Genomic DNA, 23,053 nt, shown 5'->3' on the forward strand with positions numbered 1-23,053 from the left:
AACACTTCAGGTCGTCTTATTAACTTTAGCTGCTTTGCCAGTTATGGCAGGTGGAGAACAGTAAGAGTGGGAAGGAACGAGCCAGGCGTCAACTGGTCCTACCGTTAACTTCGCAACCCTGCAACCCATCATTGATTACCATTGTCACGATTGTGGGTGCGGCTTCGGAACAATCAAACACTCGAGCTCGTAACCCCAGGATACGCCCCAAGCATAGCCGCTGCCGATCGATTGAGTGACGCGCTGTTGGCTCGCTGTGAATCCAGTCGGCGGCCATCTGTCCAGCTATACATCCCGGCTGTACCGAGTCCTCCAGACGCCAGTCGCAAGATCCCAATTCATATTGCCGTCATATTGCCAGTCCCCAGGGCCTGTCGTTTCTTTTTTGCCGCGAGATCTCATCTAAAAAAATTGAGATATACGATCACCGTGTCACTCTCTTTCTTGTACAAACTGTTCCGAACGTCTACCTCCACGAGTCAACGCTCCCGAAGCTCAGTTGTAACCACGGGCGGGACTGGACTCCATCCCCCAGCCCCGTGCCTTAGTAGGCACAGGCGCCCAAGCCGAGGGATAAGCTGTGTGACCATCTCTGCTCTGGTCGGATAATGGATACTCATCTTCCAACTGGAGCTCCCTTGTTTTCTGGCCCACGTCGGCCTAAAAGACTGAAGATCGATGTTGCCTGCGACACTTGCCGCGGCCGAAAGGTCAAGTGTGACGGCGCACGACCCGGTGAGCAGCCATCTTCCAACCACATGCCTTCCGATTCCCGAAGCATGATATATTGCCACATTCCGATGACCTCTCCGTTTCACATATTCTGCAGACCAGTTTCATTAATCAATACTCTTACCCAACAATAGCTTGCGGCAACTGCTCCAAGAGATTTGGCCAAAAAGATCACTGCCGGTACAGTAACAGCGATGGTACGCCCGCCGCGCCTCACAAAGATGCATTGCCATCAACCTATACAGACTGGCCGCCGGCGAAGAATGAGCCACTGCAGCAGCCTCATCCATCCCAAGTAAGCAATCTCACCAATCATCATGTCCCGCCCGGTGGTGATACGTTCCGGCCTGTGCTACCGAGTCCATCTCCCAGCAAGAGCACTGCCGACGTCAAACATATCGTCCCTCGGCACAAAAGGAATGCTGCGCTCTCGGATGCTGGATCTGTTCGGGCTCCAGACGCCAGCCCCTCCGCTATTGATTCCATGACCGCCGTTGTCGATGACGGTGTTAGCACCGGAGAGTTTTTCGGAAGCAGCAGTGCTGGCTCCTTTACTTCCCAGATCAAGGCTGCCGTTGCCAATCGCCTCGGCCAGGCTCAGCCGAAATCCCCTCGTTCTGGTCTGAGCCTCGGAGTTGGAAACCTCAGTGCACCTAGGCGAACGGGCATGCACAATAGTGCCAACAAGGTCTTGCCGCCTCGTCGACAGGCGGATCATTTGATGAATGTATATTGGTTCTACGTTGATCCACTGTATCCGTTTTTGGACCGGCGCAAATGGGAGCAAAACTATGCCAATCTTTTTGCTGGAACACCAATTGACACTGACGAAGTTATTTTCGTTGCGACGTTGAACATTATTTTTGCCCTGGCTACTCAGCTGGTTGAGTCCATGGAACCCGAAAACAGAGACGAGACAAGCGATGTGTATTTCAAACGTGCCAAAGACCTACTGGACCTGACATTTTGGGATTCGGGGTCATTGGAGCTCGTGCAGTATCTGCTTCTCATGAGCCAGTATCTGCAGAGCACGAGTCTTCCGCATCAAACATGGATGATTGTGGGATCTGCCGTGAGAGTCGCTCAGAGTCTAGGCCTGCATCTACCTGAGACATCAGCTCTACAGCCAACCACAAGCCAGCGTGAACTTCTTCGGAGGATATGGCATGGTTGCGTGCTTATGGACCGGTAAGCAGCTTTGACCGGTTCCGCCTGACACTCCTGAATGCTTACTCTGGCTTTAGTATGGTATCTCTAACTCATGGGCGCCCTGCCATGATATCACGGAACCTTGCATCCGCTGTTCCGCTCCCACTGACTTCTTCAAATGCCAAGCCAAACGATTATGGGCGTCTGACGGAGGGTTCTTTTTTTGTTAAGTCTGTAGAGCTCTACGAAATTACTCACCGAGTGCTTCTTGATTTATATTCCGAACCTGGATCGCAGCCTCGTTCTACGATTCACGATGATAGGAAAGATGAAGACCTTGCCGCGGTCATGCAATTGGACTCGGCCATGATGAAATGGGAAGAAAGCCTTCCCAAGTTTTTAGTATTGAGCGACGCTGATGTGGCGAACAATGACGTGTCGCATCGCCAGGCCGTTATTCTGCACATACGGTACATTTACACTCATAATTTGCATCTGGAATAACAAACACATCTCATTCGGCTGACTAATTGTGATAGATTTCTTCACGCTCGAATGCTTCTTCTCCGCCCTGTCGTTGCACGTGTTTGCTTGCCACCCTCAGGATTCGGAGTCGGCGCTACTCGACCACCAGACAGTCTGCAATCCCGCGTAATGCAGCAATGCACGATATATTGCGTGGAGATAGCCCGAAGTATCATCTCTCTGCTCCTCAAGTACCAGGCCTACGACGGAACTGTGGGACTCCTTCCCGCCTGGTGGTACCGAGTCTATTATCTTTTCTCCGCTGCCACCGTCCTTATCGCTGCTAAGTTGCGAACAGACATAATTAATTTGCAAGATATCAACCAGGCTTGGAGCGAAGTCATGAAGGTGCTACAGGCCCACGAACATGTCAGTACATCAGCTCGGCGGTGCGTTGCAGCACTACAAATTTTGTCGTCCAAGATTCTAAATGGTGGTGCTTCTACAACGGATTCCTCGGCCCATTTTGATGTCACTGTGTCACCAATGCATTCATCCGCTCCACACGCCAGCCGTATACTACAACCCCCAGTCCAGCAAGACCAGTCGTTTTCGCACTTTCCGGACCTCGATATCCGTGACTTGACATTCACGGTGGATGACTTCTCATGGCTGAATGATATGAATACGTGGAATGTTTTGAACGATACATGATGATGATGGATACTCAGGGGCGCTCCTTTGGCTATTTGTGTAAATACAACGACATCATGCTGACGACTTAGCGCGGGGCAAGGACACGCAAATGTTTGACGATATTCTTGTTTCGAGGAATCTTAGCTCAGACTTCTGCTGGTATGTCACGAGTACTACATCTTCACCCGAATCACCAGTGTACATTTAGAAAGAGACGGGCAGAAAGAGGGTTCAAGGAACATAACAACAGCCATCTCATAATTAGATATCTGGCTAAGGCGAGCTTTGATGAGATATCGCCATACTGATACAATGCCCCCTCCAAATCCTTGATTTGCAATGCTAAAAGTATCGAGATACCGGCATAACCAAATTTCCGCCATGAAAACAAAACGCGGGATGTCCACTCTTCTGCCAGATAGTCCTCGTCTCGCCCTCTTCGTTGATTCGCCCACACATCGCCAACCTTGTCCGCCTCGTCATTGCCAAACATGATTCGCGTCTGTATCTGCATATTCTGATAGCCCGTTGCAAACACAACCTCGTCAGCTTCCAGCTCTGAGCCATCACTAAAACGAATGACAGGTGGTAATGTCTGGTCGATTTCCTGCCCGCTTCACTTTTAGCTTGCCTTCAGCAATCAACTCAGATGCCCCGACGTCAATATAGTAGCCTACCCCGCGTCAGAAGCATTCGAAGAAAAGACCTGCACTGCCGGGCCCCTGACGCCCCCTGACGCCCGCCTTTGCGAGACTATCGAGCAGGTGCTTGTCGTGCTCCGCCCGTCGTGCCGCCATGGCAATTTCTACGGCTTTCAGAACGGGGGCTGGCAGTCTGTGCATGAGCATGTCCGCATCATCCATCAGGGGCCCGTTTTCAGAGTATATCCCGCGTAGCGTAATATCTATAATTCACTTGGACGAGACGACGTGCGTGGTGGAACGCTGCATAACGGTGGTGTCGTATCCCTTCTCGATGTAGCCTTGTGCAATGTCGTGGGGCGGGATTCCATGATCTCACAACGACGGCTCTTTTCTCCGCCGAGCTGGACTGCGCACCGGGGAACTTGGAAGGGTGATACAACAGGCCTGTGAAGCTATCCTGGCCCGCAATAGTAGGCTGGTTCTTCTTGGCGGAGTGGCCTGTTGCCTGGATGATGTGACGAGGGTGGAATTTGCGGATCTCGCTGGTGCCGCCGGCGAGGATGCGGTTGACGACTACTGTCCTCGTGCATTTAGACGAATCCCACTGGGTGTGGGACCATCCAAGTCTTTTTCCACACATTGGATTCGAGTAGTGTAGCGTAAGATTCGAAAAACTGTGCTAATTTTGTCCTTTGTACTGACAGGCCAGTGGTTGGGGAAGTTGAGGTACGGCATGTGGTCGTACCGGACTGCATCGCGGAGAAGTAGTTGATGGTATCGCTTGCGCCAGTCATCTCCTTCAAGGTCATTTTGGTCAATAAGCAGTGTCTCGATATCGAGCAATTTTCAGACTTGCTTCTGCCGTTATACCGGCCTGTCCGGCGCCCATTGACCTTGTTAGAGACAAAGATGAATCACAGAAGAGTGGAAACAGACGTACCAACTATCACCACCGCTGAATAGTGACCGCTTCCAAAGTGGGATGCAGCGGCTCTCCTCTCGGCCCAGTTCGTTCGCCTGGCTTCCCGCCATCTTCTACGCCCCTGGCGCGCCTGGGACCAACAGGTTCTTCCAGGTCGTTGAGTTTCTCGAGTCTAGTGTAGAAGGTGAAGAGCTTACATATGCCATGTTGCTCAACAAGGCGAGCGAGACCACGACCTGTGCCAGGCCAGTTTGACACGTGAAGAAGAATTGGATGGCCGCGGCGGTTGCCGCTGCGTCTATGGAGACAAGTTTGGACAAATCGTGGGATTCTTGGGCATCTAAGAACGGTGCGAAGGTCCCAGCGTACAATGATGTGGCCTCGCCAATAGCCGTCTTCGGCGAACAAATCTGTCATAATGTGTGTGGGGACGGGTTAGGCGTGGAGGATTTCCATGGTGAAACATGGTCTGATGAAGCCAACGATGTTGAAAGATTGTCTAGATTGTTTCATATGGAGAGCAAACTTAATAATTTCTGAGCCTTTGACGATGTTTAAAAGCTTCTTGAAATCGAAGTGCTTTGTACTCCGTATACGACTTTGATCCCCCCGACTGGGGAACTCTAGTCAATGAATCTTGATTGGCAACATTTACCCCAGACCCTAGAATCTAGATGTCGGCCACCCCCCAACGATCCGCCTGCCAACATCGTCTCCATCTAGGCCATTGATCGCAGCCGATCGACTGTCATTGGTTCTGTCGTCGAATCCGTTGAGACTCACAAAGCCATAAAGGCAAACAACAAGCCACGTTTTCCACGAACGGAGTACGGCTTGCATGCTGCGTTGTAACTGACCGACAAGTCTGTGTCTTCTGTTCAATATCCCGAAAAAAGAAAACCGTTGGTCGGCGGTCGAAGGGGGATCGATTGCAAGGAGCCCAATGCTTCTATCGTCGAGATTAAAAGCTGGACAACGCGCACAGATGATATAGATGATGAAAGTTGTACCGATCAAACCTTATTGATAGATACACCAATGCCCTCCTTAGACTCTTGTCTCATTTTACATCAAGTTGCTATTGATACTCTTGAAGTGGTATATTTCTTGCCATGGTCAATTTGTCGGTAGATTCTCCATATGTGCAGTTACGTTTCAGTGACTTGTCTACAATTGTGTCCGGGGCCGCTGAGAGGGAGAAGGTTGGTGAAAAAGAGTCAGGGGGTGTTGTCACACGACGACTGCCAACACACAAAAAAAAAAAAAAAGAAATTGGGCGTCTGGTAGCCACGCCTCGTATTCCATTCATGTGCTCTCCCGATGGTTATAGCGAGCGACGGATGGGACAAGCCATGTATGACGGTGACGGTATTCCGTATGACACTAAAGCATACATGTACGTCTGATGTTACGCACCAGACATGTTTAGCACTGGACAAACTGCTGGTGCTGCCAACCCCACAATCAAACCTGGGTTGCACTTGCCTTGCCCTAGAAAGGTGTCGCACACATGGACCAGACGCCACCAAGGAGATTTCTGCCTCGACAATCAGCTTTGACTATCAGTGGTTGTTCGGATAAAAGGATGTACGTGGATTAAACCTTGGACATCTTTTGCTATTTGCGTGTCTGGCATCGGAAACAATACCATACGGCTTGCATTTTTGGACTTTCTCTTTGGCCAAGACACACAAATGGCAGTTTGAGGCGGCAGAACCACTCCAACAGCAGGCGTCAACTGGTGCTTCTTTTCTGGACCCTGCTTCCAACTCATCAGGTGGCGATGGTGGTAAGCTGGCTGCACCAGTGTTGACGTTGTACAACGGATGAGACGCTAATCTTACTCTTGACATACGCACAAGGCTCGAATTCGACTATTCTGCCCATGCTCATACTGCACAAGGACCAAAAGATCTTGCACCCTCAATTCGCTCTGGTCGCAGCTGTGGATCTTCCCTGGGACCTCGCCTTGCTCAATCGACCTTTTTGCCGACACTCGCACTGCAGGAATATTGCAGTCCGGCACTCAGCCCACGGAAAATCCGACTGCATTCATACCTTGATTCTGTCACACTGAATGCTACCTCGAGGCCCGATTGCAAACAGAACATGCTGGGCGAAATCCCACTGGATGGCCATGCAGCACGATCAATTATAGCATCTACCTGTCTCTCACGACCACCGCAGACTCACTTTCACCTGATCCACAGGGGTATGATAGTATCCTGGCTTGTGTATCCCGACGGGAAATTTCGGTTCAGAGATTCAGCCTGACACTGGAAATTTTGCCACAACCGACTCGTCAGATCTACCTGGTATTCAAGGCTCAATCTTCATCGGTGTCCAACCTCTGGCTTGGGAGCTTACAAATGATGACTTTAGCATGATGTCGCCACTCTTGTCTTCGTAACGTCAAGAAGAGAAAACATTGTGCAAGCCAGAAAGCCGACTACTTCACGCGACGTTCAATGCAAGCAACCTCTGTCAGCAATGCGGAATCCAGTCTAGGAAGACGCTCAAACAACAACTTGATTACGGGCAGCTTACTTCGTATATGTAACGATGTTTTGGGGAATAATTTTGGCATGATGGTTGGCAGAGCAGGCTTGTCCTTGCCGAGTGGAATGGACTCAGGTTGGGTTTGAACGACCAGTTGCGCTGCGATTCGCGAACAGGCCAATGCGCTGCATCAGAATCCATCTAGCAGAACAGGATCCTCCACCCCGTGACACAACTTGGTCGATTCGCACAATCAGCTAAAATGGTTTGTTTGACACGCCACGAGCACTCAGCCGGTTCTAGAGCGCTTAACCTGGCCATCATGAATGACCTTTACAACTCAGTAATCATGTCGACAAACTATGAGACTGCTTTAAGCAGACACTACAACGAACCATATGGGAGCAAGCAATAGCGCACTTGAACATATTTCCCACGTAGAACCGTATAGAGCGGTATTCGCGCAATTCATATTCGAGCTTGTAAACGAACCATGGTGTAGTAAGATTTTCTTAGCTATAAGCAAGCTTCTCCCGACGCTTGTTTTGACATGTCCTCGATTCTTGTGCAGCTTTGAAGGCTCATTTCTCAGCAAGGGCCACCCCTCATCCTGGAGAATGCAGCTCGCAAACCCACGCGCTCAAAAACCGTTTCAAATCATATGAAGTAACAGGTCACAACTATGTATCGTGCGACAATAGGTCAGCCGGAGATGTTACCTAATGATGGCTGATGGTAGAAGCACTATAGGACTCCTATATTGACTGGCCGTCATGTTTGATACAGTTTCATGGTCTATGAATGGAACACTGATCGCTTTATGTGGCGAAGAGTGCCGAAACGATACACTTCGGGTGCAGCAGCGAGAACATGGAATCTAACGTCTAGCCTTTGAGAGCCCCATTTTGTCGAAAACCCGATTCACTTTTCTGGGGATGCTCTTGACCCTAGGATACTGCGATGGCCTTGTCCGTATGATGTCGCTGTTGATGCTGTTATCCGTTCAGCACCAGTCAAAGTACTGCTGTATCGGCACATTTCATACTTTCAGAATGCTTTGAGAAGACGGGTGTCGTATCGACAACTCGCAGACCTACTACAAAACGCGATGCCAACATACCGGTATTGGAGCACAACTTTCGGTCTATTTTTTTAGGACCTGGTACGGCACTATGGTTCCGTACCATATTGGATGTAGGGGTGGTTTGTTTGTATTGCAATCCCATGGCCACCTTTGTCTCTCATGTTGGCTGACTATCGAGCAGAAAGGACTGGGCCATGGCGCTGACCAAAAAGCGCTTTGGGCACCCCTTGGCATCGACTATCCGTAAGGCCAGTGCGATTGGGTTCTCTGGTATTGCCAGAATAACTAGATCACTCAAAGCCAAAGAGGGCCGACTAACGCAATAACTTCCTGACCTCCACTTTGCTGTCAATCAAGGTGCTATTCTAACCGAACCATGGACGTTGATTTTGATTTGAGCCTTCACGAAAGCTGCAGCATTTTATTTGGACGCAATGATGAGAGATTATAGGTTCTATGAGTGGTTTGTTCCGGACTACCAGAGACAAGAGCTATGCCGAAGCTGCATCGATGCATTCTGGTTTCTGGGAAGGAAATCGTAATTGGCCAGGAACCTTGCCCTGATCCTCTCTCGGGCAAGCACGCCTGCGAGCTCGACCGTTCTCAACCAGGCTGCGGCGTACGGGGGGGATAACGCCCAATCTGCAAAAGCTCTTGTGAGACACTTGCGAAGCAAGTCATGAATCTGGCAACGGGCCAACGAGAGGCTCCGTCTCAAGCCTCGTCAGACCTGCGCCAGGCATAACAGTAGGGTGGAAAACCATCCATACTTTCTAACACACTCCCAATGATGGCCCAGAACTTTGCACTGAGTCTCTTTCTCGGCACCGAATCCCGATGTTGTTGACGCAACTGTTGGTTCAGTCGATGTTGGCAAATTAGACGAAGGTGTCGGGGCCTCCTAGGCGACCAACCGGTGCCACCCCATCTGGTGGCATCCCCGTCTCCCACTTTACCTCTACAAGAGGAAGAAAAAGACAGAGGCCCCCAAAAATGCTATAGCTTTATCACAATACGAATACTTCTGTTGGTTGCAAGTACATATCACTGACCCACAACGAGCTGATGCCCAAATCCTTGGATTTCATGGAAAGCCAACGCCCGCAACCAGGCCAGTCTCAATACTGCGGACTTCTCAGCATAGGAACTTGGACCAACGAAAGTACCATGCTGTGCAGACCCATGTATGTATGGCTCATGAATACGATTGCGGCTGTGAGTAAAATCATATCATTGGGTGTGTCCCCGCGGACCAGGACTGCAGGTTGCTCAATATGCGAGTTTAACGTCGTACAAGGCTGTTGACAAGCTGTTGACAAGCTGTGAGGCTTGGATGCGGTCTGATCAGTCATTGCTTTTCTTTTTGATATGTACCACGGGAGGTCCGAGTCGCCTTTCCCCCTCCTCCCTTCAAATTTCTGCTGTCTCTCTCCACTTCCTTCTTCCCTTAGAGCATTTATTATGTGAATCCCAACGACTCCTTCGAAATGCTGTTGAAGTGCATTAACCTTTCGCTAATCTTATACATCGGAAGAGCGGTCGCCGCTTTCCGACGAGACAATCAAACCATTTGCGACTACTATGCCGAAAAGAACTATGGGGAAAGTAGTGTCAAGAACCAGCATCGTCTGATGCAGGGCATTGTTGCCTACGCTTATGCTGGTGGAGATGCTCTGCCAGATCCAAATGCAAATAGTACTGGAATTTTCAAAAAGGGGCAGTTCAATGGCTACAATGTGTTCCTCCGTCCTTTGTTTGACGGATCAAGTATGGGACGGCCCGGCATATTTGAAGCCAAGCATCTCAGATGTTGGAGAGCTAACAATGTAATAGAGGCGACTACAAACTTTAATGGTCAACCAGAAGCGATTAACTGGCTAGACGGAGGTGGTCTCGATCCCCTCCTTGCCCTTTTAAACGGCTCTACCGTCACTGCAGAAATTAGACCGAAGTCAAATCAAGAGTAAGCCTCAACGTTTGCCATCTGGAAGTAATTAGTGCTATTAAATAGTCAATCACTAAATGTTTGATAAACTAGAATCTTGTTCTCCCATTGGTATGTTACCTTTGGAAAAGTTTACCAGTGCAGCAATGCTAGCCAGTTTGTGGCCAAGGAGTACGCTCCATTTACACCAGCCTATGTTCATAAGTTTATGAATTTAAATGCGACAGAAGTGGCATATTTTATCGACCAACTCATGCTAGCCAGCAAATACCATAACTTTTCGGACGCCGATGCTCAGCAATTGGCTGCGACTATGAATACGAAATACAACAACCAATGTTCACCGCCAGACGAAAATGGGCAACTCAACTCGGTGTGCTTCGCAGAAACCTGCCCAGAGGCTGTACCCAGGAAAGATTGCGAAGCATATAAGAGCTTAGAACCATATGGATTCAAGGCTTCTACCCCAAAGGGCACAGCGACAGGAGTGATTCCAACAATGTCCTCACCGCCAAACTCTACCACGACCTCATCCGGGGAAGTTGTGGGCGGGTCTTCCTCTAGCCTGTCTGCAGGAGCTATTGCAGGCATCGTGATCGGCGGCTCCGTTGTAATTTTGATGGCGGTAGGCATGTGGCTGCACTTCCGGCGTCAACAACAAAACAAGACAGCAGAAACGCCGGCTGCCGCTCAGAACCAGATGAGTCAAGCGGGCTCTACTGCTTTTTCTAACCAGTCGCCATACAGCCATCCACACGACAGCTATTACAGTCGAGGACCGCACGACTCATACGCCGTATCAACTATTGGAAGCCCCGTCAGTACGGCGGCAACATGGGAACAGTCAAAATTGCCGCAACTGCAGGAGATGGCGGCCGAAAGTCCTTCACCACCTCCTGGAATGCTGTCACCCAACAATCAATGGGGACAGATGCACCAGATTGCGGAGATGGAAAGTCCTGATCCACCACCTCCCTGGAGCCAAGAACCAAAACCATAATGAGGGAAGCAGTAGAATCGATTACTTGTCGGAATTGATTTGGCTGGTTGGCGAGGCTAACATGGCTCAATGAATGGAAGAAAGAATCCTCATCCCCTTCAGCGCTCATGCAAGCGCTCGCTTTGTTGCCGCCCAATAGTGGGTGACAGTAAGTGTTGTTGAATAATTCATGGCTACGACAGTCTGGCATATATCTTTACAGCGTTTCATATAGCTTCCAATCGACATATTATGGGATCACTATGTCATGACTTGTCTTTTCTTTCGAGCACTTGTGAATGATTCGCAGGTTGAATTACAACTGCGAATTGGGTAAATGCGCCTGATAATTACCATGGGCTGTTGGGCGTCATGGACCAAGCGGAACGACAGGCCATAAAATCGGGTACCCTGTGATTCTGGCCCTGATGAACTTGGCATAACCAACTACTACTCTTATGCTACCAGGTGAACACTAAATCCTCTTGGCTGTGACGGTCCCAGTATGATGTAATGTAATTCCGTAATTCGTTTTGCAGTTTGCCAAAGGACGCGGCTATTGCTGACAGCAACTGCTAGCTGGCAATGGTAAAACATTGAAGCTGCATATTGGCAGGTACACCTCACGCAGCGAGCAGCACGCAACAACAGCGCCAATAGTTCTAAATGGAAATACTACGCTCGTTACGGCTCCATCTTGTAGGCTTTGCTAAAAGCATTCAATTGTCATGTCATAATGCACAGTCCACTTCTTGACTTGGATTGCTGCTGCCGGGTTCTCTCACGGCGTCGTGAGGATTACATGCCGCAGACTTGCGCTCATTGTCTGTTTGTGAAGACTGTCTTGGCCCGCTTGATCTTCGACCACTACCACCACGAAATGAGCCGACGCTAAAGACTCTGCGAATAAGCGTCCACGTTAGAGGCAAGTTGGCGACGATGATTGCGGTGGACGACTCTCGAATGTATGTGAATGTCCATTGTGGTCCATATGGTTGCGTGAAGCTGTAATATTTATTGAGAACGGTGGAGAGAATCTGGGCCCAGGTTAGTTGCGCGATGCGCACAAAGAGGGTTTTGGGGCTTCCTAGAGATGATGGCTCGCGCAACTCACCGTAAAGCCTCCCAAGCCAAACACGACACAGAGAATGAGCTTCTTCTTGAGGGGCCACTGGGTTCTCAGGAGTAGCGGTATCGGGATGAGTATAATCATGATATCAGAAGAGATATTGAAGACGGCATTCGTGATTAAGTGATGCAGGGCTGTTGCACATTGAGCTGGTTGAGTCGCAACGGTGAATATTGCTGAGCGTTACATGTCGACCAGGCAGGGGGGAAAAAAACTTACGATTGGATGGAGGGACTTCCCAATATCCAGAGAAGGGTCTGCACCACACTCCAAAGTACAACATCTCCATCACTATCCAGCCGATGGCAACGTATACAGCGACGAGCTTGACCGCAGTGTTTTGCGCGAGGCCCAGTCTGAAGGCGGGTCAACCAGGCATATTCTTTTCTTTCTGCGAAACACGGCAAAACATGGAGTGAACTCACGTCAGACGGTAATACATGATTAACAGGCACGTCTTGACTATCCATACAGTGCTGATTTGCATCTGCTCGACAATCAAGACCATCTTGGACCCGAATCTCCGCTCCCTGACGCTCTCGGGCGTGAGTACAACATGGTCGTTTGGGTCGATGAGATTGCTGGCCGTATCGGACACAATGTTGATGCTCACAATCAACACCGTGTAGGTCATCTGGAGAAAGGTTAGGTAGGCCCTTCTCCGCAATGCGATTGTGGTTGCCACCTTTTGGGGTTACCCACCATGGCGAAAAGAATCAGTCCATCGTCGGGTCTCAGCTTTTTAATCGATCCTCGAAGCAGGATTTGTGAGACGCTAGACGCAGTATGTGAGCCATGTGGGATTTGTTAAATGAGCCGATTCATGGCTCAGTAGCAGCGCAACCTACATTCGACACAAGACCACGAACCAGACCAGGGCGTACCACGTCCATGATTCTGCGACGATGTTGTTGGACATGTTCAAGGGGGTGCTGGCGGGGCGGACAGGACACGTAGTGAATGTCTCGAGGGGCACATAATGCGCGCCATTCTCACTCACGACATGCCGCCCATTGACGAGGTCTCCAATGCAACTTGTTCTGGTGACGATGGTGATGGTGATGAAGGTGATGATGGCAAAGTGGAAGCGGATTATTATTGTGGTGAAAGTGGGGAGTTGGCGACATGGCGGCCCTTTTTTTTTTTTTTTTTTTTTTTTTTTGGGACCAGCACTGCAAATCTGGGCATTGTTGAAACCAGTTCGTCGCTGGATTTCAAACAGTTGAGTGATCCATGTTGGTTGGTGCGCCGGAAGCTTCGGACCTGTTGCGTAGTTTTCACCTCGAAAAGATAAAAATATCTCGAACAAACAAATGGCATGTACCGCGGTTAAATTGCGGCGCATTTTCCTGGAGACGGCGACGGATTGTCCCATTCATTTCAATGACAGCCAGGCAACATTGAATGAACCTCAGCCCACCCACCGGCAATGACGTCGGTGTCCGCAGCCGGGCAACAACCTGGCCTAGTCGCGGGGGGCGCCGCTGAAGAAAGCCAACGCAGCAATGACCAGGCTTCTTTACCGCCGGTTGAGCACAAGGGCTTCGCTTCTGAACAATCATTGATCGTTTGGGACGGCACGGCACGGCAGTTGAAGCTACCGAGAACGGGCCGCGTGAGCCTTGAATGGGCAGACAACCATGACTCGGGAAATCAACGTGCGACGAGCGAGTGCCCGGTTTACTGTTGGAAAGCTGTCTCATACTTGGCGCGTCTAAATAGTGCAGGGTGTTCAATTATGTTTATGTCTTGTAAGTTTTATCTGGTTGACTACCAAGTGATAGATTGCAGATGCCAACTTCTTGGTACTAGCTATTGCAGCCAGAAAAGGTCCGGGGGGCCTCAACACATGGCCCCATTGACCGGTTCCCGGGACGCAACATGACAGACCAGACATTATTAAGATTCCGCTTTGAGTCGGGGCTGCAAGCAAAAAGCCACGGAGCATCGATGGGGGACCCGACATCGAGAAATCCTCCCACGCCATCTCAAACCCTTTTTCCATCCAATACCTCTTTGAACGTCCTAAAGTTGCCCTGACCCCGTGGGTCATAAACTGCAAACCATACGCATCTCCACTGGTGCGCATGTTGTTGCGCATGTTCCCTCAGCACCTCAAGCCAACACCGAGCAACATCCCAAGGGGGGTTCTCGAAGACGCCGCAGCCAAAGGCACCAAGGACGAGCATGTCGTGGCCATTCGTCGCCGCCATACGCAATGCCAGCCTCATCTTGGTCTTGGTCACTTCACGGTCTTGTTGACGGGCAAAGACTTTGGTCCACTGCGGCGGCGTCCCAACCCTCTCGGACCGCGTTTCGGGCTTGTAGATTGCTGCAATGGTTAAAGCGCTGAACCAGGGCAGATCTTCAGCGGTCTTGTAGCGCAACCACTTGTGGCCCGATTTCTCGCTGGAACGTAGGACGATTACGCGCGAGCTGTATATCCCTTCGTTTTCACGCAACGGGTAGTGGCGTTTGTCGAGGCTACGCGCTAGTGTGGAGCGGTAGCAGATGGCCTCCTCTTGGGCCATGGCACCGTTCAACCAACCTCCGCCGGGCCTATCGGCATTCGCAAAGTTGAGGACAGCAGGTCGGGGATATCGCCCCGATCGGGCATCTCGCTGCTCCATAGCCCGCCTCCACAGTTCAGTGGCGGCGTCGAGCGTGTCCATGTTGACGACCTTGATGGTAGTGCCATGGCCGGTAAAGGGGGGGTGGGTGCGTGGTATATTGCGTGCATGTGCTGAATACTTTTGCGACCAGGCAAGATTGGTATGTTCTCCTACGAGCCGCTGCATCCTGTCGGTCGCGGCGCTCGTCTCCTGCGCGACCCGTCTTAGCAGAGTCCTTTGGAGATCGGCCTCGGCGGGTGGTCTGTGGGATCTAGCCTCGCGGTTCTGGGCCGTGGCGAATCTCCTGCCAGGAAATCCAAAAAAGGTCGTCATATTCTGGTCAAAGTACTGAGACTTCTTGTTTTGTGTTGTAGGCTGAAAAGGCGAAGCTTGTGGGGGAAAGACCACTGCCGGGGCAGAGGCGTCGTCGCTTTAACGCTGGAGATGAAAGACGTGGCGCGCACAGGAGAAAAGCGCCTTTTTCATGCCCAAGGAAAAAGAACAATTCCCTTTGGACTTAAGGAGTCGTATGTCTTTAAAAACAATGAATGACCAAATAAGCTGTGCTGTAAGAGATGTAAGAGATTAAGAAGTGAAAAGTAGGAATTACCACGCGGCCATTGCTCGAGTATTTATGTCATATTTGACGTGATACAAACTGAACACCTTCAACACAGCATCAGCACACCCAACGTCGTCAGTGGCAGCGAGCCTGGGCTATTTGTGGACCCGCTACAAGTTCATTCTTTGTTTCCTGCATTGCACAAACTCGATTGCTTCAACCCGCAAGCGGCCAGAGGCTTCAACCCGTACTGCATGAGTATTGATACTCAAGTGCGAAATGGCTTGATCTTTAGGGTACCTGGCTCTTTGTGTCTCCATGTTTGTTCCATGCAAAACGTCGACGGTTTTTGCTACGGTATGATTTTTTTGAGTCTTGCGGCGCCTTAGACACCTGTCCTGCAGCACTTGACATGTTCATGCCCTGCACACGTGTAGTGCCAAACGCGTCAAATGTTCCATTCACACATGCTCAACAAAGGAGACAAAGCTGCGGCAAAGCTGCGGGCTCCAGCGAAAAAAAATCACCAATATCTTACTAATAGCATTAAATTCCTGACAAGGGGTACTCCGCACTCCTTTGTTCTCGTCCTGTCATTCTATGCGGACGTCGATCTCACCCCCGAGTTTGACTTGGCACAGGCCCATCACTTGTATCAAAGCAGTGTCTCTTTTGCGTCTTGAATGTCTTTTTCGGTCGTGGGGGGTCATTTCTCCAACCGAGACGATTGACGTGTCCTCGGAGTGGCCAAGCCATTCGTTCACCTCCTGCGGACTCTCGGCGCAAGTGGCAGTGAGTGTCATGCCTAAAAGGCAGGAGTCCAGTACAAGGAGATTGTACCAGAACAAGTGCAACCAGGAACCGAACACATACTTAACCTTCCCAAGCTCATCAACCATGGGTACCCAGGCATCTTGGTAATATAACGAATACAAACACGGTCTAGACCAAACAGATCCTGAAAATTGATGCCGTAGGATTTGGATAGTCCTCGTGACACTCTCACACCAATCGAAATCTTCTTGCCCTGGCCGATCTATGAACGACAACTCAACCCAACATACTGCCCCACAAGTCAGAACACGGTTTGAACTCATACTTTGGGTCCTTGGTGACGTTGCAGGCCCGTCCCATGGTCCGGTCTATTTGGGCCGCTCTGTAAGATGCCACCGACCTTTTTCCCGTATCCTTCCCCAGATCAACCGCCTGGATGGCTACCCACACTTTGAGGACTACAAGATCACTGTCCTTGACTTCGAAGCCAGGGTCGACGCAGCTGGCTTTGAGAATAAAAATCTTCGTCGTGGATAAAGTCCTGTAGGTGCGTTGACCATGTCGTTCATCCAGATACCACCAGGCCGACCAGCTGGAGGCAAAGGAGCACGCTAAGAATAGCAAGCAACTATTTTGCATGCTTATCAAAGGGTTTCAAAGAGAGAACTGATATATCCTCATAAAGAGTGCGGGGAAAAGAGATGGTTAAAGTGATCACATTCCTTCGGGTAGATCGAAATTGCGCTAACGAGTCTTCTAACTTGTCGGAATCAACTTCCTCCAACGTTAGTGTCGGAGTGATTGTTGGGTTTGACCACGGAGCCATGAAGCAAAAAGATCCAGCAATAGTGTTCCACGGCCGAATATCCTCGATATCCAGCTTATCAGTATGCGCATCTTGGCTCTCTCTGCATGGTCTTTGACAGCTAGAATTTGGATAGAAGAGCGAGTTCCACTTGTTTTGTACCAGAGTCAGTAATTTACATTGAGAAGTAAAACCGGTCGCGGTTTTTTGGAAACTATAAATACTCTGCAAACTTGATACAATTAGCGCTTCTAAATATCCTCCAACGGGATTCGACCATAGTCTCAGAGGAGCTGTATGTATTATGGTGCTTTGCTATTGCAGCAATAACTGAGCTTGCCTATGCCGTTGTCTATCAAAAGTATGCGCCGCGTTTATAGAGGTAGTAGTGTCGTCTTTGAGGAGTTGGGATGCAACGTTCGGAGGACAATTTGCCAAGCACCGGCGTGGACTCTACAGGATCCTATCCATCTACGGGAGCATAGTTTATTAGTCTAACAGGCAAAAAGCGTTTCGAGGAACCCATTAAAGCGAAATCTCGCAATCTTACTTCCTTGATCTGATGTCGGTTGCGTTTGTCTGCTGCTCAATGACTTCCCACGAAGCCGATTCAAGCCGGCCATGTGTCCCAAGACCTGAGTGATGGACTCATAGCGACCATGCCAGCAGTTCTCAATAATATTATCATATCTACCCTTGCCTAGATCTGGGAAGTCCATGTTCTAGACCTTTACCTAATAAATCGGACCATGGTCAGGCTCCCACTAGTCATCTCCATAGGGATTATGGCCGCGTAGCAATTCAAGGCATAAATGACTAGTCCTGGTGCAAAATTGCCTTCTATAACAACCAGCTATGCCAAAGGTTCCGCAATTCGAGCAATCTTCATCCACTTCTAGCCGGAGAGGAAAAGGTCCACTTGGAAATGGCGCAATGCCCCCGATCTTACGCGTGTGGCCAAAGTCTGCAAGCTTTATGTCCCGCGAGTTGAATACTAGCATTTTAGCTGGCCGAATGCCGCAATGCGCCAGACCTGGCTGCTTGAGCAAAGTTACTGTCGCAATAAGCTGCCGTATCCATCAGAGATAGTCTCACGCCTTCTGTAACTTCTTTATTCGAGTTACTCTTTACCTGGACTCATCTTTCACTTGTTCATCATTAAGGAGGGTTCCTAGATCCTTGCCTGGAATAAACTCCAAGAATATTACGTCCGTAGTATCGTGAGAGTGCCACGTAATATAGGGCGGTAGTGGTGAGCGATTTAGCTTGGCAAAAATTTCCGTTATTTAGTCTCTTTTTCACAATAACAGCGTCGCTCAGCACAAAATACAAACCCGGTGCTTCCTAACCTAAGCTAATGAGGTTCTTCTAGATAGTGTACGCTTTTTCATGTCTGGTAGGCTCAAAACTTCTCAGCAGGCTATAACCGTTCAGGGCAGGCTGGAAAATAAAGGGACTGGAGGGTCGCAACCCAGATCTTCAGCCTCGCTGTTAGGTTTCTCCGCTGCAGCAGAGACACGGCTGATGAAAAACCACATATCTGTCTGGGAAAACGTTGCGCTGGAAAGTGTGGCAGATTCAGGTTGTCAGGGTATACTGCACAGATGGAAAACTTCGATTCAAATAGCTCTGGTTCGGACAAGAAGAACTGGGATGAAGGAGGCAGGCAAAAGCCAACGACTGGGACCGATGCCATTTGCAGGCTGTTTTGCGTGCGTGGTGGATGCCAGATGGTCGAGACCCATCAATGGATGATCCATCAACCTCAATGTTCGTAACTGCGGGCGGAGGCAAGTGACTACCAGCACATACAGCCTGGCTACCTGCAGCTGACAACATCCAACCAGACTTGATTGACCGTATAGCATTTGATTTGCTAGTAGCGCCTAGCTACTGGCGCACCAATGGAGCGATTACTGGCACAAATCTGGTGATGCCAATTGTGCTGTCACTGGCAACGTGGCAGCACATTATATCCGTGGTATTGTTGCTACAAAGCGGCATGGCTTCTGAGGTGGTGGCATTGAATTGACCTCAGGTGCTGCGGCCCAAATGCCTACGCACCCAGCCCGGCGCAGCTCATCCAGTGGCGAGGTAGAGCGACCAACTTTACCACCAAAATGATAATAGCTGGCACACATCCTGAAACCGACCTACCGGCCTCGGAAATCGTTTCCAGAGTTATGTATTGCAGTTGACGTTTAACTGCCGTGCGTTGACTCTCCCTCCTCTAGACCAATGATATCACGGTCCGATCGGAATAGTGCTCGCTCACGCTCGGATGCACAGCGTCACCGCACCGCTATGTGATCAAGACTCCACTCCCGGAACTTACAACCTGGGATGGACTTATCGATCTTTCACGAGATTTCCTTGGTGCCAAGTCGGGACGTGGCTGTTTCGAATCATGCGGTAATCAGAGTCGGCAAAGACATGCCAAAGACAACAGTAGGCAGCAAGTCAACGTTAGGCGACATGGCTATGCTGAACGTGACGTACACGGCAGCCCCGGAGAACAAGGCCGTCCCACGGAGATATAATATGCCATCAGATCAGGGCTCGTCACGCTCACTATTCACTGGGCTTTATTTGTGCCGGAATTAGTGCTATCATTACCACAGCAGTATACTGACGCCACAGCATATCCCGAATTTACAGCCATCATGCCGTCAGTCCAGACACTCGTGCAACCTTCACCGGTTGCTCCCAAGGATCATGTGGACCATTCCGTAGACGCCACAGATGCGGAAAGCGATGCCTCGGCACTACCATCGGTGTCAGACTACCTCGAAGCCTTACCAGCTAAGCACCTGGAACCGCTCTGGTCTAGAATGGATGCCATGGTCCCTCGGACACCTAATCCAGTTGCAAAGCCCTATATCTGGAAATACAAGAATACGTTGCCATTACTGTCAGCCGCAGGGCAGCTGGTGCCGGAGGAGGAAGCAGAGAGGAGGGTCTTGATGCTTGTGAATCCCAGCATGAGTAGGTTCAACCACACAACTATTCGTGTGGTACACTTTGTATTTTTGAATTATGATATGGTGTGCTCAACCACCCCTATTTCCGGCGGTATGCTTACAAGGTTTCAATATGCAGATGCTCCTCACACAACGGACACAATCTATGCTGGCCTCCAGCTTGTCAATCCTGGCGAGACGGCGCCTGCCCATCGTCATACGGCGTACGCATGCCGCTTCATCATCTCCGGTGAAGGTTTCACAGCTGTTGAAGGCAAGAGAATGCCCTTAATTAGGGGTGATGTCGTGGTTACACCTTCCTGGCACTGGCATGATCATGGAAATGAAAGCAAGAATCCAGTTATATGGTTAGACGCGTTGAACCTGCCCCTTTTTACATATGCTCGAGTGCACTTTGCAGAAACCTACGCCGCTAGTCGATATCCCAGCACGTAAGTTGCCCTATGGATTCACAGGTCGAAGCTCATGAATTTGCATGAGTTTATAATTTTTGGCATCGTAATTCGACCAAAAAGCTCCCAAGATGCTAAATTACCAACGTCTTCAGGCTCGGTAACTTTTGTGAGTGGCGCCACCCTTGGGAAACGACCCAACAGGCATTGGATGCTATGCCAGGGCCCCATGTCACATATCATTACAAAACTACTGACGGCAAAGCGCTGTCTACCACACTTGGTGTCCACGCAGAACGTGTCAACCCGGGCGTGACAACAGAGATTATGCAAGATACTAGCTCCTTTATCTACCACTGCTATGAAGGGAAAGGCTACTCCGTGACAGCGTCATGTGTAGGTGGGACGGAGAAGTTACACTGGGAGACAGGAGACACATTCGCTGTACCGGCGTGGTCAAGGGTGCAACATGTCAATGAAGGTACAGACGCGGCCTATTTGATAGCAGTTCATGATGGACCCTTCTTGGACAGGCTGGGCCTAAGGGGGCATCCGAACTAAGTGGGATTTTGTATGAGTCTGCTCGCATATACGGGGGAACTGCCATGATATCGGTGGCGTAGGTAGAAGTAAAGCCGATGGTATGTTGGCACCAAGCTCAAAAACGCGCACTGCTCAAGAATGTCTATCTTGTACCATTGATTGACGCGACTCTCTCGAGCTTGGTGGGCGGAAAATGCTAGCAAAATTAAATTGAATTCACATGACTCCCTCAGAATGGAGGACACGCACGAACAACTTGCAAGCCAAGGAGCTCTTTTTGCGTCATTGAGACTAGTTTGAGTGTTCTCCTGATTGGCGGTTAGGAAACCGGCCTCGATAATAGACATTCAATAAGCGGACTTTATGATAATGCAATCACAATGTGACACGCAATCTTCTCAAAACATATGATGCGTTCAAGACAACATACACTCTTAGTTTCTCCATCTAAACTCCGGATGTTTCCAGTCCATGTCCCGAATTTCCTGCATGGTTTTCCCCTCCAACTCTGCCACAACATCCAACCCCTCTCTCCTCTGATTGTCTCTTTTCACCCAAAAGTACAACACTGTCGCTATAAAAATCACGCTGGCCTGTACCGCCAAGTTCAACCCATTACCGACCTTGTAATGAGGTGCATCAGACGGAAGGAATGCCCACGTTGAGATCAACCCGCCCACGTTGCCCAACATGACATTGGTCGCAATGGCAGACGACTTGGCCGTGTCGGAGACAACATTTGCCGCGACGTGAGAATTTGTCAAGGCGCCATAGGTAAATATGCCCATGAACGGGAGAAACGTCGCCCCATACCGCACGTTGGGGTTCGTGGACGCGAGGAACATGGCATAGCCGACAACCGTCAAAGGGGCGCAACAAATCATAAAGATGCCCCTCCGGTTCACACGCCAAGAGACATAGCTAGTTGCCGCACATGTAATTGCGCCCAATACATACGGCGGAACCGTGAGCAGTTGTTGGTTGGAAACGCTTTGGTCGGGAAAGATGGTTTTGACAATTGTGGGCAGAAAGAACGAGACGCCATGGACGGTGATGCTGTTGAGGAGGAAGATGACGGCCGTGGGGAGTACCACTGGGTTGAAGATGCCGAGTTGGATTCGTTTCCAGCTGAATTGATCCACGAGCTCAGTGGTGGCCATTCGTTCGGATTTGAGTCGGGCGATGGCAAGCTCCTTCTCCGATTGTGTAAGCCAGAGAGCTGTTTCGGGACGGTCCGGGAGGGCGAAGAAGCAAATTATGCCCAGTACCGCAGTTGCAGTTCCTGGGAGGAGTGTGTGAGACATGGAATTGGTGCCATCGGTCCAAAACAAGAGTTGCCACGAGACACGACTGACCTTCAATTGCAAATATCATCCTCCAGGAATGCAGGCTGCCAAAACTGTCGAGCCTCAAAATCGCCGATGCCAACAATCCACCGAAGGCGCCGGCCAGAGACGCCGAGATAATGAATAGCGACACTCTAAACGTCAGTTCGCTTTGACGATACCATCTTGACAGAAAGTACACCAGTGCTGGCATCATGCCCGCCTCCAATATGCCAAGTAAAAATCGCACTGCACACAAGGTCGCAAAGTCGGTCACAAAGGCCGTGCAAATGGTGAGAATGCCAAAACCTAGTGTGATGGAGGGGATAAACCATCCGGGACCCATGTACTTGCACAATGCGTTGCATGGAATTTCAAAGACAATGTATGAGATGTAGAAGACGGACAGGCTGGCATTGTAGTCGTAGTTGCGCAGGCTGAGGTCTTTTTCGAGACCGGCGAGTCGGGCATTGCCTGGGGTCCGTGAGAGTCATTACGGCAAAGCTCGCAGGTTTCCAAGATTCTTACCAATGTTTGACCGGTCAATGAAGGAAAGCACTGCGGGCGGATTAGTTGAGGGTTGAAAAGCTGCTAGCATCGGCTGGCGGAATCATCTTACAATACAAGAGACTGACTAGAGGTATCAGGCCAAAGTCCATCTTGAGACGGATTCGAGACTCCTCCTTGGAATCAATGTTCATGAGCGAGGGCGCATCTGCAAACGGTCAAGTGTTAGAATCACAATGTCTCAGCTCTTTGCTTACCTCCACCGGAAGTTCCACTCACTGGCCCGTGGCTTGGTGATGCGACTGAAC

At 50.0% G+C, this 23,053-nt stretch overlaps 8 protein-coding genes across 12 annotated transcripts; 3 read left to right on the forward strand and 5 right to left on the reverse strand.

The window, feature by feature from the left end:
• Nucleotides 1-145: 145 nt before the first annotated feature.
• J3458_001707 (uncharacterized protein) lies at nt 146-3,680 on the forward strand. 2 transcript variants are annotated; one of them, XM_066116873.1, is made up of 4 exons: nt 146-735; nt 867-1,920; nt 1,977-2,351; nt 2,421-3,680. In XM_066116873.1, exons 1-4 carry the CDS (start codon nt 609-611, stop codon nt 3,058-3,060), a joined length of 2,196 nt encoding a protein of 731 aa, XP_065978760.1. In that variant the 5' UTR covers nt 146-608; the 3' UTR covers nt 3,061-3,680. The 2 variants fall into 2 exon arrangements, with proteins under 2 accessions (XP_065978760.1, XP_065978759.1); XM_066116872.1 differs by lacking the exon at nt 146-735 and having other exon boundaries at nt 752-1,920.
• Nucleotides 3,648-4,656, reverse strand: J3458_001708 (uncharacterized protein). The gene is made up of 2 exons (XM_066116874.1): nt 4,627-4,656; nt 3,648-4,560 (listed from the first exon to the last, which is right to left on the reverse strand). The coding sequence occupies exon 2, from the start codon at nt 4,324-4,326 to the stop codon at nt 3,919-3,921; it is 408 nt and encodes a 135-aa protein (XP_065978761.1). The 5' UTR covers nt 4,327-4,560; nt 4,627-4,656; the 3' UTR covers nt 3,648-3,918.
• A 1,505-nt stretch (nt 4,657-6,161) lies between these two features.
• J3458_001709 (uncharacterized protein) lies at nt 6,162-11,136 on the forward strand (the record flags this gene model as incomplete). The annotated part of the gene is made up of 6 exons (XM_066116875.1): nt 6,162-6,397; nt 6,471-6,923; nt 6,991-8,318; nt 8,373-9,958; nt 10,025-10,154; nt 10,230-11,136. The coding sequence occupies exons 4-6, from the start codon at nt 9,679-9,681 to the stop codon at nt 11,134-11,136; spliced, it is 1,317 nt and encodes a 438-aa protein (XP_065978762.1). The 5' UTR covers nt 6,162-6,397; nt 6,471-6,923; nt 6,991-8,318; nt 8,373-9,678.
• A 390-nt stretch (nt 11,137-11,526) lies between these two features.
• On the reverse strand, nt 11,527-13,664 carry J3458_001710 (uncharacterized protein). 3 transcript variants are annotated; one of them, XM_066116876.1, is made up of 6 exons: nt 13,093-13,664; nt 12,947-13,019; nt 12,670-12,878; nt 12,464-12,600; nt 12,230-12,393; nt 11,527-12,152 (listed from the first exon to the last, which is right to left on the reverse strand). In XM_066116876.1, the coding sequence occupies exons 1-6, from the start codon at nt 13,617-13,619 to the stop codon at nt 11,847-11,849; spliced, it is 1,416 nt and encodes a 471-aa protein (XP_065978763.1). In that variant the 5' UTR covers nt 13,620-13,664; the 3' UTR covers nt 11,527-11,846. The 3 variants fall into 3 exon arrangements, with proteins under 3 accessions (XP_065978763.1, XP_065978765.1, XP_065978764.1); XM_066116878.1 differs by having other exon boundaries at nt 11,527-12,393; XM_066116877.1 differs by having other exon boundaries at nt 12,230-12,600.
• Nucleotides 13,665-13,851: 187 nt separating this feature from the next.
• J3458_001711 (uncharacterized protein) lies at nt 13,852-15,519 on the reverse strand. Its single transcript, XM_007814169.2, has one exon. It carries the CDS (start codon nt 15,187-15,189, stop codon nt 14,233-14,235), a length of 957 nt encoding a protein of 318 aa, XP_007812360.1. The 5' UTR covers nt 15,190-15,519; the 3' UTR covers nt 13,852-14,232.
• Nucleotides 15,520-16,468: 949 nt separating this feature from the next.
• J3458_001712 (uncharacterized protein) lies at nt 16,469-16,831 on the reverse strand (the record flags this gene model as incomplete). Its single annotated transcript, XM_066116879.1, has 1 exon — nt 16,469-16,831. One exon carries the CDS (start codon nt 16,829-16,831, stop codon nt 16,469-16,471), a length of 363 nt encoding a protein of 120 aa, XP_065978766.1.
• A 2,283-nt stretch (nt 16,832-19,114) lies between these two features.
• J3458_001713 (uncharacterized protein) lies at nt 19,115-21,270 on the forward strand. Of its 2 annotated transcripts, none has more exons than XM_007814168.2 (2): nt 19,115-20,409; nt 20,526-21,270. In XM_007814168.2, the coding sequence occupies exons 1-2, from the start codon at nt 19,661-19,663 to the stop codon at nt 20,929-20,931; spliced, it is 1,155 nt and encodes a 384-aa protein (XP_007812359.2). In that variant the 5' UTR covers nt 19,115-19,660; the 3' UTR covers nt 20,932-21,270. The 2 variants fall into 2 exon arrangements, with proteins under 2 accessions (XP_007812359.2, XP_065978767.1); XM_066116880.1 differs by having other exon boundaries at nt 19,115-19,982; nt 20,097-21,270.
• A 77-nt stretch (nt 21,271-21,347) lies between these two features.
• Nucleotides 21,348-22,939, reverse strand: J3458_001714 (uncharacterized protein; the record flags this gene model as incomplete). The annotated part of the gene is made up of 4 exons (XM_007814167.2): nt 21,348-22,195; nt 22,269-22,712; nt 22,767-22,796; nt 22,858-22,939. The coding sequence occupies 4 exons, from the start codon at nt 22,937-22,939 to the stop codon at nt 21,348-21,350; spliced, it is 1,404 nt and encodes a 467-aa protein (XP_007812358.2).
• Between the last annotated feature and the right edge of the window lie 114 nt (nt 22,940-23,053).

Source organism: Metarhizium acridum (assembly GCF_019434415.1).
Source record: "Metarhizium acridum strain ARSEF 324 chromosome Unknown scaffold_1, whole genome shotgun sequence".
Taxonomy (NCBI): Eukaryota; Fungi; Ascomycota; class Sordariomycetes; order Hypocreales; family Clavicipitaceae; genus Metarhizium; species Metarhizium acridum.